At 36.6% G+C, this 14,877-nt stretch overlaps 1 protein-coding gene across 14 annotated transcripts in view; it reads right to left on the bottom strand.

Moving 5' to 3' along the window:
• Positions 1 to 14,877, bottom strand: part of CACNA1D (calcium voltage-gated channel subunit alpha1 D) — a 220,274-nt gene that overhangs the window by 56,211 nt on the left and 149,186 nt on the right. For 12 of the 14 annotated variants that reach the window (XM_071813160.1, XM_065845268.2, XM_071813153.1 and 9 more), the window contains 11 exons: positions 14,471 to 14,540; positions 13,775 to 13,844; positions 12,839 to 12,983; positions 10,931 to 11,060; positions 8,150 to 8,209; positions 3,512 to 3,618; positions 2,305 to 2,392; positions 1,729 to 1,836; positions 1,514 to 1,566; positions 1,108 to 1,254; positions 169 to 370 (listed from right to left, as the gene is read on the bottom strand). In XM_071813160.1, coding sequence (XP_071669261.1) covers positions 169 to 370; positions 1,108 to 1,254; positions 1,514 to 1,566; positions 1,729 to 1,836; positions 2,305 to 2,392; positions 3,512 to 3,618; positions 8,150 to 8,209; positions 10,931 to 11,060; positions 12,839 to 12,983; positions 13,775 to 13,844; positions 14,471 to 14,540 — 1,180 coding nt within the window. The remainder of the gene's footprint in view (positions 1 to 168; positions 371 to 1,107; positions 1,255 to 1,513; positions 1,567 to 1,728; positions 1,837 to 2,304; positions 2,393 to 3,511; positions 3,619 to 8,149; positions 8,210 to 10,930; positions 11,061 to 12,838; positions 12,984 to 13,774; positions 13,845 to 14,470; positions 14,541 to 14,877) is intronic. The other 2 variants (XM_071813152.1, XM_071813154.1) reach the window with 2 other exon arrangements.

The following is a 14,877-nucleotide window of genomic DNA, read 5'->3' as shown; positions in this document are numbered from 1 at the left end:
GAGGAATATACAATGACCTGAATACCTACTGATAGTATGCACCAATTCCACTTTTTTACTAAGATATGTGTTTGGTGCCCTCTTCTGACCCAAAGCAGAAAGGAAGCTCTTAATGCATAAATAAAAATAAATACTTCCAAAAGTTAAGAGTTCATTATTTATCTTAACCTGATTTTTATCCAGCTCGCAGTTCTTATACTCTTGTTCTCCCTGTTCTTGAAATGTAACAATCACAAAACCAACAAATATGTTCATCATAAAGAAAGCAATAATGATGATATAGATGATGAAAAAAATTGAGATTTCCACTCTATAGTTGTACACAGGTCCTACATTCTCGCCATTTGAATCAATGGCTTTGTATAGTAGTCTGAAAAACAAACAAAATTTTATCTTTATTAGCATTAAAATAACAAAAGAGAGTAAAATATGCAGACTTAAAGGACAGATTTCAGAAATGGTCTGCTATTCACTGCTATCTTTTTCTAGTTACTGACAGTAACTGGTAAACAAGCATATTGAAACCAGAAGAATCAGACCACACAATGTTATATTTTTTTTTTCAAAAAAAAAAAAAAAAAAGGTAATGACCAGACAGTTGTATTTGATATTATGCACCACCCCCCCCTCCCACCCCCCCCCCCCCCCCACAAAGTTATCCTCTAAGACTTTTCTCACTTAGAGAAATAATGAGTGGTAGTTTGCCCTTTCTGGGCCTCTCAATGCAGTGCACTATTGTCAGATTTTGCAGTAAAAGTTTTATTCAAAGGTCCAAAATTGTCATATTAGTATTAAAGGACATTGATGGATAAACATCTAAAAGATTACTGCCATTAGAGATCATTATAACAAAAGTAGCTGAAATATTACGGGTCAAACAATATTTTAAAAGTTTGCCCTTTCTAGACAGAGGTGAATGAAGAGACACAGGAAAAATGCACAGATTCAAAAGGACAGTAGGCTTTTTGCCTTTCTCCATTATGTAAGTTTCTATACAATCACTTAAGACTGCTTTGTTGCTCAGAAATACCCGGTAAGTGATGAAGAACTGTTCTGGAAAATGTAACTGTCTTAACAATGCTGTGAAAACATGGAGAATTCACTCACGCTGGCCAGCCTTCAAAAGTGGATACTGTAAAAAGGGCCATCATAGCAGACAGAACATTATCGAAGTTGAAATCACTATTTTGCCAGACCCTCTCTTTGACCATTGGATTATCAACATCTCCATCTTTATAAACAATGTATATCCCTCTGTAGGAAAGAAACAAACTGTCATTAGTGAAACATTAAATTAGCTTCAGAATTATTCAATGCTCTATTCAAAACAGGTTACTTTGCTCTCTCCCTAAGCTTGTTTTATTTCCATGCTAACCTTTGTTTTCTGGTGGATTTAAAATTGTAATTTCATTTTACAGAAAAGTACATGGCCTGACACATGCCTGCCCATATCTGCTACAGTTTAAATTATTCAAAATGTAATGTGTCATTCTTAGACCAAAGATGTTCTCACCGGCATTCCTCGGGATTCTGCTTTGCCTCATCCGTGCACCTGTAGAATTTTCCCTACACGTAAAACAAAAAGCAGTGACAAAATGCAGAATATGCAAAATAAACACATTTATACTGATTGGTTCAGAATGGGATGACCCCAGTTCCAGCAGAAAGCCATCAAGAATTCAACTCAGCTTTGCTTTTCCTGATGCAATTTTGGGCTGGTCTGCTTACCTTGAACAGCTGCACCCCAATACAAGCGAACATGAACTGCAGCAGAGTTGTAACAATCATGATATTACCAATAGTTCTAATGGCCACAAACACACATTGAACAACATGCTGGAAAGGAGAAAGAAAAAAAAAGTCTCAATATATACTGTTAAAGTCTATTTTATCACATTCAGATTATTTTTTTTAAAACTACTGGTTTTGTGTTGTCAGTAGTTTACCTACTATCATAATTAAACTTGTTTTTAAAATTAGTCTGTAAGTCTGTTGGCACAAACCCATCAACATCAACTGACTAAAAATTATAGAAGCATTATGAAAAAACGATTAACATATTGCTCTGGCATGTTGGTTCACAGTCAAATCTGCTCTCCATGGCACTGGCATTCCTCCACACACAAACTGCTGTACCGGTGGGTAGAACCTGGCCTAATGTGTTTAAGAATGAGGAACTGATTTATGTCCTTGCCCTGTGAACTCCTCTCAGCAATTTTTCTTATGCACGAATTTTTAACCTGAGGCGGGACTGAAAAATCAGGCCAACAGAAATACAACTTAAAAAAAAATAAAAATAAACACCTTAAGTCCTTTTGCTCTGTTTATTGCTCTCAGAGGCCTCAAGACTCTCAGAACTCTGAGGATCTTCACAACCGATATAGCACTTGATCTAGGGAGGAAAAAAAGTTATTCTATTACTTTTAAGGAAACTGATTTTATTACTAAGAATAACAATGTCCTTGCAGCTTCCTTATACATGAAGTTTCAAAAAAGTCTCAAGATAAATATGCAAGATTTTTAAAGTATTTCTTCATCCTTTTTTTTTAATATTAGAAAATAGTATCAATCTCATAAGTACCGTAAGGGTTACTTTGATTTCTGGAGCAACTTGGGAATTAACAGTCTCAAAAGCTTATCTGACACTGTAATGCAGTTAAGTTTGGTAAGGAGCAAAGTAGTTCCCCAACTATCTGTCAGTGTTGACAAGCTCTTTCAAAGACACTCTGGAAGTCCTGTAAATCAATGAATACTAAAATTTCCAGCCAGCTAAAGATGAAAAGATCTCAAATGAACCACATTCTCTTTGTTTAAGTAGCTAGGACTGCAGTTTGAGGAAATACTAGCAGACAGTCTTTTAAAGAACATATTATGAAACTGAAAGCTTGTGTAATAGGAATGCTAGTACAAGCAGAATACAAAGTGGGAAGCAGTTGACAGACACCCAGCCCTTGCTCTTTTTTAAATCACTAAGGGCTTCACAGATTATTTTAAATGAGGCAGTACTGCTCAATGAATCAGTAAGCACCTTGAGACTCTTTTATTATCTTTAGTCTCATCCAAAAAAAGCAAAACAAATCTCTTCACTACTACTTACAGTCCTGATTATGGTACAACTTCTCTCCCCTTCAAATACTGTCCACTTACACACCCCAGTAGCTCAATTCTGAAAGAGCAAGCTCATGGAACTAGACTGTAGATGTGGCAATAGCACAAAAGACGGTAGATAAACCTCCTGAGGCTCCAAGAATTACTTGATATACAATACAGTGTCATGGTGCTCTTTCTTGTTCTCTTGGTAATAGTGGGAAGTAGTAATTTGTTTCCAATCTATATTAGTAATGAGTTACAACACTCTCCATATAAAGCACTAGTTCTTGCCAGTACCAACCCTGAATACTGATACTGCACACCCACACACAATGGGGGAACAAAAGGAGCTGAAACACTGATTTCAGTATAAAACCCCAAAGCAGAAATAAATCATTCATCTTATAAGTATAGTACTTACTGAATACCAAATGATACCAGAGAAACACCCACAACCAGCAAATCCAGCAAATTAAAATAATTCCTGCAGAAGGACCCTTTATGAAGGAATGCTCCAAAAGCTGTCATCTAAAAATAAAATTGTTACACATTTAGTCTATATTTCGATTTATTCAAATTCACATTTAGGCTGTTTACAAGACACTTGCCTAGAGTGTGAATGCATACTCTCAATGCAATTGAGATCTAACACAATCCCACTATGTTCATTAAATCTTTCATTTAAATGATAAAAATTCTGTTCAAGAAACACCAGAAAATGTGTTAATTCTTTCTGATGTCAAGAAATGTTGCATTTGATTAGGCTGAGCTGATTACACTGAATCGCTTGGGCCTTTGTTAGAAAAATGACTCCAAGAACCTTAAAATTTCCATGCTTAGTAAACTGTAAGGTCCTGGTTCTTACTTCTAATCATTCATTCTCTCTTGAGAATTTAAGGAGCTGATAATGTATTGCAAAAACCTCAGAGCCAGATCTGGTAGAGAACCGACACAAGGCTGTCATAAGGCAGCATTACACTGCTCTTTGCCTTTGGCTCACAGGAGACATGTTAACATGAGTGGGTATCTTGGAATAACCTGGAACAAGCCATAGATGTTTTTTATTGTGTGTGGACAAGGGTCTCCAAATTTTGCTGGTCTTTGGGGAATATCAAACATTGGACTTTCTCTTATATTTTTGCTTTCTGTGCCTAGATTAAGAAAGAAGCACACAAAGGCTATCTTGTGAAGGAACCTGCATGCATCATTTGCAGGTTGCATTAGGAGCCAGTGACAGAGACTCGATTAATTATGGCTGCAGACAGACTCTGGGCAGATGTTCTTAGGTATCACAAAATTAAATCCTAAATCTATGAATGAGACCCTAATGATGACTGAGAATAAGTATCTGTTTAAAGACGCACAAGGGATCCAGTTAAGCCATTACGAGCACAGAATCTGCACGAGTAGAATTTTGCATGGGTTTTTCCATAGTTATGGATTAAGACTGAAACACCGAAAATAAACTTGAAATTAAATAAGGATACCTTTGAAAAAAATACCTAGTAGTCAGTTCAGGCACATAGATTCTAAATTCTTCAGCCTTAAGGTCCTCTTAAAATACTCTCAGCTACTCACTGTTTTCCCACAGGTAAGAAAGTTCAATGCCAGCCAGAGAACATCTGGTATTGACTGCGCATTTTAAACCCATTACTTTCTGTTCTGCTCTGTTCCTCAAGATGGAGCAAAAAGATCTTATTTCTGCTCCTCTTGTAACAGACTATTACATCTCCGAAGACTGTTCCACAATGTAGAACAGAGCTACCCACTGTTAATGGGCATCCCACAGTCTACTGTGTCACTGCTCACGTGCACATATTTGCAAGGCCTTTTGCATGAAAAACCATCAGTGTCGGTGAAAGCTATGTATCTGTAAAGGAATGCAGACTACTAAAGAGGCATTTCTCTTGGAAGCCTTTCTCTCCTTATTCTCGTGTTGAACTTTCATCTTGATCAAAATACTAAATGTTCCTCAAAACTAAAAGAACAAGAATTCTAATGCTTTAATATATTGATAATATAATAGCTATAATCTATTATAAAATTTCCAATAATTTCCTAGTTCTAGAAAGAACTAGAAAGAACAAAAACTAGAAGAACAAAAATTCTAATGCTTTAACCTATGCCATGACACGAGAGGTAATATATTGATAAAATAATAGGCATAATATATTATAAAATTTCCAATAAATTCCTAGCTCTTTTCACTTACAGCTGTGCACAGTATGGCTAAACTCATTAAAAACAGTGGGAGTTGAACACTAAACTAACCTTGAATAACAAACCTATATCTATCTACAAATACTCGTTTATACTATAGTATGTTATCAGTTAGTAGCACACAAAGTTTCATGTAGAGATAAAGGACACATTGATCTAAAAATACAGATGAAGTACACATCACCCCATCTTTAGATGGAGACTTAGATTTCAATCACTACAAATCAGAGCAGAAGCATTTGACTAAAACTCCCTATAGCAAAGGATTCTCTTTTGCACAGATCAAGATCAAAACAAGGCCTAGAGCGGATTTGAGGTGGTAAGTGCGGTCACACAGCCTTCGGCAGAGCAGATGCTGCAGGACACTCACCAGTGCTGTTTTTTCCTTCTGCCTGCAATTCTACACCAGTGGGAACTGGTTTAAATGGTGTGGGATTAGCACAGCTGGGGTAAGGTTAAAAACACAGGCCCTAACCTGACCTTTGCTCTGATGATTTCACATTTCCCAAGTACTGCAAACACGATGGTAAGCTGGATTTGAATGTCATGCAGGGGTTACATAAGAGAATTCTTAAATGCTTTAAACTGATGTAGCAGCTTTTCTGTTATTCATATTCACATTCGTATGCTCAACACCATTTAATATGGAAATCCTCATGTCTGCAAAGAAGTCAATAAAATAGAGCACAGGGAGACTCTCCACATGCTGAGTTATTCTGTTTTAATGCTTGGGGTTTTTTTGGACATTTATAAGTTTCTTTGCAGCTGATAACATTGCCTCTGGTTATGTTAATTTCAGTTTCATATACTTTTTCCCTGCAAATTAAAGAATTCTATTGTTACTGCAGGTCCAGCCTTGAATTTACTCCTTGCAGAACACACACAGCTTCTGAACAAGAGATACTGTTGGAAAGCACAGCACAAAACCCAGCACGGAAGACATGAAGGACTCCAGCCATAAGCAAGCAAAGCCAGTGTCTGAGACAGGTTAGTAAAGCAGGCACTGTATACGTATGTTGTGTCATGTTCTGGTTGTCCATTACATTTTTTAGGGTGCAATTTATTTTCCTTTATAAATACATGTGAGTGCACTGCAGGGCAGAGCTTCCTGCAGAAAGTGGATGCAGAGCATTAGCATTTTTTGGCTATGATGGGCATTCTTGTTTCCTTGTAATATTTTACAATGCCAGATTTTAGCAGCTCAAGCTCTAGCGCTTCCTTCTTCCCTTGAATAACTTGAGTCCCTCAGAACCAGAATCTTTTGCAGTTAGCAGGAGTGTTGCTTTTCTTAACACATCCCGTTATGCTGCTTTATACCATGCTTTATAATTCTCTTGTCTCCTAGAGAAACACAATTGGAACTGCAGGAGCTACGCAACCTGCTGCTCAGAGCACGTGAAAGTTTACCAACCCTCTTCTGCCATAGACATTGTGGTAACATTTTGTCTGGCTTCTCAAATTCACAGTTGGGAACTAGTTTGATTTAATGCTACAGTTCTTTTCAGTGCTTCACTCTTTCCTTTAGTTTGGCCTTTCTCCAGCGGAAAAAAAAAAATGGATATTTAGTTTAGAATGCTACAAATGTTATGAGATTAATCAATTCTATAGCAAGCTCCTCAATGCTGAAAATGAGAAATAAGGGGATAAACATAAGTCTGGGAGAATATTCACAAGCATAACAATAGTCTGCTACTTACAGTACAGTTTATCTTGTAAACAGCCCAAATATTGCATCAATTAGTATTAATCAAATCGCATAGTGAAGAGTATGCACAGCAATATGAGCAAAAGCTGGGAGAAGAGATTTTGTTAAGCTTAATCCTCAACTGGAAATGCAAAGTTTATGTACAGATTCTTAGTGTATGAGAAATTTTTAGGTGTATAGATCAGGGTTACTCAACCAAAAACCTCACGGTGAGGGTGCACAGTGCAAAACTTTAAGGAATAACATGTAAATCTCTGAAAAAATATTTTGCAAATTCCCACTAAAAATTTTGATTTCTTCATTTAGCATTTTCTTACATGTGAACCTAATCCTCAGTTACGTGGCTTCTTGCCAGAGCAAGCCTCATGCATTTAAAGTCTGAGTAACCCCAATGGATATTCTTAATAATCAGTACACAAACTATACATTAAAATGCCATTTTTTGACTCATGCATGGGTAATACATTTAAGCAAGCATATTTATGCCTTTCTGTGTATTTAAATGTATGCCCAAGATAAATGCAAAGTGTCATAGTATACAGATAAACGCAAGATATCTTGCAAGTCCTATTGCAAGAAAATAGTTATCTACTATTTTAGCTCTGTGAATGTAGTTCAGCAAAAGAAATGAGAAATCACATGCTCCCTCCTTAAAAGACTAATTATCTCTTTTGGAAATGCCAGAGCAAGGAGAAGGAAAAGCTCATGCGCAGTGAATTATTTTTCCCTTTTCTAACAACTGTAAGTTTAAAAAGGGTAAAAAATTAATTGATGTAATGATAAAAAAATCAGCTTCTTCATGCACCCAATGGTAAAAAATAACCAATCAAAACTATGAGGAATTGTCAAATAAAAAAATCCTCTTGTTTAAAAAAAAGTTTAGCTTTGATCGTTTAGAGAAAAGGCGAGAGAGAGAACACTTCAAGTGCCTTTTCTTGGCAGGTGACACACAAGGAAAATCCTTTTAAACAAACTTCCTTTAAAAACCTGTTACCTTCAAAATGATCTCAAATGTAAACATACTAGTGAAGACATAATCTGCATACCCTAGGATCTGGAAGGTAAACAAAAAGTTACAAACATTATTGCTAAAGCTGCTTTTGAGCTAACGAGGATCAATTAACAATGCATTACCTTTAACAGGATTTCAACAGTAAAGATGGCTGTGAAAGCATAGTCAAAGTAACCAAGTATCTGCAAGGTATAATATGTGCCACAGTAAGAAATCCATCTATTAATAAATCTTTACAATTTAGACCACATGCACAACAACACCTGAATTAATTAGTTAAAGATAGGAAATTTAGAGAAAGTAGTTTAAAATTCCAGCAAGTATTTTTATTTACTTAAAAATGTATCAAATGCCACTGTGCTCAGATATTAGTTTCACCCCTCACACATTAACATGACCCAATAAGCAACACTTTCAATTCAGACTTTCCTCTATCAACTTTCACAGGTACTTTCTTCAGCCTTCAGCAGAGACACAGAATCTTACACAAAGAATAGTTACTTATAAGTTTGTTGTCTGTTGTTTTTTTTTTTAACCAAAGTATTGCACAAAAAAATAAAAGTGGATGCTTCTAGAGTGCACATCATTCTATATTCTGCTACGTCATATTGTCCCTGTATAGATTGGGCCAGAGTGTCACAAAGGAAATTAACAAATACCTAAATTACTTAAAATCAGCACTACAACTGTTTTTTCTTGAACTTGGAAGATACAGCTGTGATTTACTTGTAGGAAATTTAAAAGAACGCACAACAGCTGCATATGCAAAACTTTTAAAAAGACTCCAAATGTTATATTGACCTCACTGCTGTCAATAGGAACACTGCCCTGTATTTCACAGCGCAAGCAAGATTCCACTGTTCCAAGGTGGCCGTATCGCTAGCACCTAATTTAGATCAACAAGCATTGCAGCAGGGTACGAGTTTAGTTTTGAGGAGCCTGCAATCCAACTAGCAAACAGTTGTTCACAGAAACATATTGACTGCAGCTTGGTAACTAATAAAAGGGGAAGGAGAAATAAAATCAACAACACACAAAGTATTCCTATTAGATCATATAAAAGGAAATAATGTTTTCCCTGTGTTCAGTTGAAGACCACATCCTTCTGATCCTTTCTGCAGCTGAAAAAATAGGCACATATTAAAGCCATTCAACAAAGATTAATCAGTAAGGAATTCGTTCTAGAGTTAAAAGAAAATATTTAAAGGTATTCCAGTTCGTAAACTTTCATTCCCTTTCTGAGCTGTCTGGTTGAAGGAACATGATCATTCAAGGCAATAACAAGAAAAATATGCAGGTCTGCTGCATTTACAACAAGAGAGCAATGCCTTCTTGAAATCACACATTTTATCTGTGTTCTTGTTTCCAAATAGGAATAATCCTTTCAGTTACCACCACTTCCAGTTACATTGATGATCCTTGTGGGTCTCTTCCAACTCGGAACATTCTATGATTCTGGTTGTCAGCCCTTCAACCCATTTCTACAACAACAATTGCAGTACTCCCCAACACCTCTCTCTCTTGTCCATTAGTGTGATTTATTCATAAGATTGCACTTGTCCAGTTTTATAGATATGGGAAGCATATCACTCTGCTGAATAAGTACATGAAGAGTGTGCTTTGACTTTTTACCTTTGAAAAAAGTGTTTGCTTTTTGGTTTTTACTAATGTTACTGAAAAAGTGTTCAGAGACTATCAAAAGCCAAAAAATTACTTTCAGAGGATGCATCTACACTGGCAAGAAGTAGAGGGACACAAGTTCTACTGACCTTGTAGGCCCACCTTTCCTCTAAGAGGTGGAAGAGCTTCTCTACGGATCAATTTATATCTAAGACAGGAGAGGCCTGGAAGTTCTGCCAAAGTATCCCAAAAGTCCCCACAGACTATTACCTATTTGCATCATCTCAGCTATTTCACACCTATTCTAAAGCATGCACAACTCACAATAGCGAGAGGCTTGCCACACCACTAATGAAAGTGGAACAAGTGTAAGACAAATGTCAGTGGTCATGACAGGGGATTTATTTTTGTTTCTCTAACAATTGTGCATTTGTATAATAGGCAAGTCTTCTACTATATTAACATCTTACAATGGGGGGTGCAGGAATTTGTTTTAGAACACAGATGTTTACTTATCATAGAAACTACACTTTTATTTAATAATAGAGACATTTCTGAAATTAATATTCTTACAAATATTATGTTTCTACAAGTATATCTAAAAAGGAATGCAGAAACACTTCCAAATGTTCAGGTTTATATATAGGCTGAAATGGCATTTGACTCTGATTCAAGGCAAGAGCTGGACATGCTCTGATCCTTGTCTTACATGTGAGTTTAGAAAAAAGTGAAACTTGTTTAGTTTCTGATGTGGCCAATCAGGAACCCAAGATCTTCAGGTCTGATGTGGTGGCCCACGAACTCACTAGCATGGCGACACTAGCTTCTTTGAAAGAAAAGGTTACGTCCTTACATAGCCATACACTCACTAACTTTGAGTTCCCCAGACCATGCAACAGAGTCAACGAAGGAAAAGAGAGAACAGGTCAGAGTCTACCCCAAAAACATTGTAAAACAGTGAAATTTTTAACTGGCACTTTTAAATTAGTGTCAAACAGTGAAAGGTGCTAAGAGTGATTCAGGAAATGCAGATCAGGTATACCAGCTAAATATTATTAAGAAAAAAATAAATTTATTAAGATTATGCTCAGCTTGAGCATATTTTATTCTGATACACTTAGAGCCAACAAAAGAAAAACATTATGTGCATAATAAATGTTTCTAATACCTCTGATGTTCCATCAACAAAGTTACTTGTCCTTAAATATATACGGTTATTTACAAAAAAATAATAGTTATCCTGTGAGAATATATTTATCTTCAGACAAAAATGAAGGGCTTACATTATTTCGAAAAGAATGGCTGCGAATTGGATCTTCTGCTGCTAGGGAAACACTGCTCAGCATGATGAAGACAAGGATGAGATTGGTAAAGATGTGGTGATTGATGAGTCTGTGGCATCCCACTCGAATTCTGAAGAGATAAAAAAACATGTCACACGTGCAAACAGAGTTCAGCAGATGGCTAATATACAACATGTTTTCTATAACTCTGCTAACAGTGACAGAACAGAGCAACAATCAGCAGCTAAAAGCAGTGCCAATGCTCAACCTGTTGCTCTGATTTCTAAAAAGGTAAATAAACTGCAAGGTCAATCCACCTGTACTGAAGATGCACTTATCAAAGGAATCGGATAGAGGACTTTGGAATTCCTATTGGCTTTCAATGGGTTATGAACACCACTAGAAGTTCCAGTGTTCACACCACTGTGCACATATAGAGGCCAACGTCAAAAGGACCAACACTAGATAATAAGTCATTTCAGATCCATGGTTTGATTCTATTGTTATTAAAGTTGTCAAAAATACTCATCTGGTGAGATGTGGCTTAGGCTGCAGATCTCATTCTGCTACTTAAAGACAAACCAAATTTCTTATAGAATTACAGGACAAGTGGGTGTTGAAGACTATAAAGCTGCTAAGTTTCAGACACCTAACATCTAGTGGAACTGTACATATGCTTAGAGTCACTGAGCCTAAGGTTATTATAAAAGCTATTGAGCACCTTGGTAGAGCAGGTGTGGGATTAAATTGGCAAAAAGGAAGGATCAGGTTCATAACTGAACTAACACTGAAGTTGTCTAAATTCTGCTGAAGACTCAGAACGTTCTTGGGGAAAATTTGTTCTTCTGTTACTAAGTAGATAATTTGAGTGTATTGTATCTTAGTTAAGATGGCAATTTTGGTGCGAGAATACATAGCATTAGTTGAGGCCAAAAGCCATCTGATGCATTCAACAAAGCTAATATTTATGGATTCAGCATATGTATTCTTAAAATTACTATTTTAAATAGCTATCTTTCCAGTTTGTTTGAAAATTCTGAAGCACTTCAGACAACCCATGCAAAAAGTAAGATACAAGTCCAAAACGTATCTTGATCATCACACCATCTTCTAAACTTAATTGTGATGACCTCTGACACTGAGAAGACAACATCCTCTTGTGTCAAATTAACTCTTGAGCTCCCTTTTAAGACTGATCATGAAATTGCTACACATAAATGTAACAGCTATGTTTAGTCTGTAGGAATTGAATTTAGTTCACTTGTTCACTTCCATCCAACAACCAGTAACAACTTTTGCTGAAGCTTGCTTTCTTCATCAGTGCACAACTTCAAATGCTCTGGAGTTAGACTGTGAGCAGTGCAAGATTCCAATTCCCTCCAAAATCCAACTATTATTATCCTTCTTGATTTTTGACATAATTTCTCTTCATCTTTAGTGTTTGTTTGAATCTGGGAAAATGGTGTCACCCCAAGAAGAATTTATACATCCATCCTCCTTTTCTATTTTTGTCTCTTCTCCTTCCTCACCTGTATTGTTCCGCAAATGTTCCTAGGGTTACTAGGAATCCTTTCTCATGTAGAAGATGTTCAGATTTTATATCACAGTTTTTATATCCAGTGAATAACACACTAAATAGCTAACATACATTAAAGGGTACTTTTCAGATGTGCAACTTGACAGGCTATGTGTACAAAATGCTATTAACTTCAGCAGTATGGAAGAAAATTAGTATATTTATCAAATTATTTTAATTTACCAAGTCACTCAGAAAATTATAGGAGAGAAACCAATCTCTCTCCTGTCGAAGACACTGGAGTTCTATTCCTAACATCACTGGAAGGAAGCCTGTTCCTTCGCTGCTAAACCTTGATGGACTAAAATGGTATTTTTCAAAATTATATTTACGGATTGGTGCTGCTGAAAATGAAGAAGGCACTCCCTTCAGGGATTGGAGTTATCTTCTCCTTCATATTTAGTTCCGATATTCTACGGGGACGTGGGCCTGCTGGTACTTCTGGTTCATCCTCTTCCTCTTCTTCATCTTCACCTACTTTAAATTAAACACTTTTTTACTATAAAATAAAAAAACATTGAGTTTTCTTCATAGCAATATAAAAGCATGCCTTGTATTAAAATATGTCTTATAGGAAATATATATTTATAGCATGACTTTAAAAATCCATGAATCAATATATGAACATCAGTACAGTTGTCACAACCTTATATAAATGTTTATGTGCATATATGGGCGTGTGCATAAGTGCCCTGAGAAAACTAATAGGCTTTACAGGCCCTGACCAGCTTCGTCGTGAGGTTTCACTCACAACCCCTGCACACAGGCTCTGGAGCTGCACTTAACGTGAGCCCCTGACCGTCAGTCCATGCCGAGCTGGGATGTGGGGTGCTGAGCTCTGGGCACTGGTTGAGCACTAAGTGCTCAAAGCTAATGCAGATTTCTGTCATGGGCTTCCAGACAACTGAGTTTTATATAAGTCATGTTCACTGGACTGGAAGAAGCTGACACAAAAGTGATTGAACATCAGCCCTGAACACCCTTCTTTGCCAAACGTTGTAGAAAAGTTTAGAATTCACTCTCACATCCAGAGAGTGTTACCACAGCAGTCTTCAGGCTCACAGTATTAACTCTTATGTGCTGTTTGCACTGCCCAGGAAGCTGCAGGAAAACATAACACTTAGCAGCTTACGGGCCCATTTATCAGCTGATAACAGAGCACAACTTCACCAACTTCAAAGGAACTGTTTCAGTGTTCAGCAAGAACAAGTTTAGGATCTTTTAGCAAACAAACTTAAATGTGTGTCTTCTGGCTGTTATTCACATACCTGGTACATCACAGGGTGGATAGGGATCTTTATCCTCATCCTCTCCTTCTCCATATTCAGCAATTGTTACCTACAGCAATGAAAGGGATGCACAAGAAAATGATATTTAAATATAGCCTGGAGTATTAAGTTCAACAGAAAGCAAATCAAAAAAACCTCTGAAGTCGGGGAAATGATCCCTATGCTTAGTCTGAGTTTCCTGAAACAGGGTAACCCTGAGAACAGGAGAGCTGATAGTTTATTACATATTTTTAAAAGATGATTCTTCTATAGTGTCCATATTCTCCTGGATGTGTAGATCATAATAAGATCATAATCAACAGGCTTTGTTAAAAATGACCACGAATGTTTGAACATTCTACTAAGAGTTTATCATTCAGTAATCCTTTCCATTGGGTTTATCAGGCAAAATACCTACAGAGAAACTAAGATGACATCAATTTTTCCCACCATTAACATTTTCATGCTCCAAGAGCTTCCCTCTTCAGAATGCCCTGAAACCAAAACAACTTTCTGGATTAAGAGATTCTGTGAGGATGCAAAGCATCAGAAAGCATGCATCCTTTGCTGGAAAAAAAATTCAGGGATGACAGGTTCATAAAAGAAATCGTACAATGCACAGTAGTCTTGAAAAGTACTGTCTAGCAAAATTAGTAAATCCAAAATTAGAAAATACACAGGTTTTAGAATAAACACCTTACTATCCTTGGGCTTCTTCTGGTCACCTTCTGACTTCTCACTTTTTTTATTTTCCAGACTCTCTTTTCTACAAAACAATACAACAACAATTACAAAGCATGTCATGTAAAACCAGAAGATTTTAAGTGAACTATACCCATTCTAGGAAAGCTAAGAAAGCATACCTAAAACCATATAGTCAACAACTTGCATAGCTGCATGAGTCAGAGTGATAAAAACTATTGCACTGGAATGCAATGACCGATTTACAAGATTATCATTTTAATCATAATTCCAGAAGCTAAAGCCTTAAAAAATTCAACGTGTGATCATTACTCCTTTCTAGAAGGATAAACTGTGCCCTTGGACTCATACAAACAACTTGCATTGACTTCAATAGGCCTGCACGGATTTCAAAGGAAGGT

The sequence above is a fragment of the Patagioenas fasciata genome, chromosome 10 (assembly GCF_037038585.1).
Source record: "Patagioenas fasciata isolate bPatFas1 chromosome 10, bPatFas1.hap1, whole genome shotgun sequence".
Lineage (NCBI taxonomy): Eukaryota > Metazoa > Chordata > Aves > Columbiformes > Columbidae > Patagioenas > Patagioenas fasciata.
This window is presented reverse-complemented; position numbering and strand designations above follow the sequence as displayed.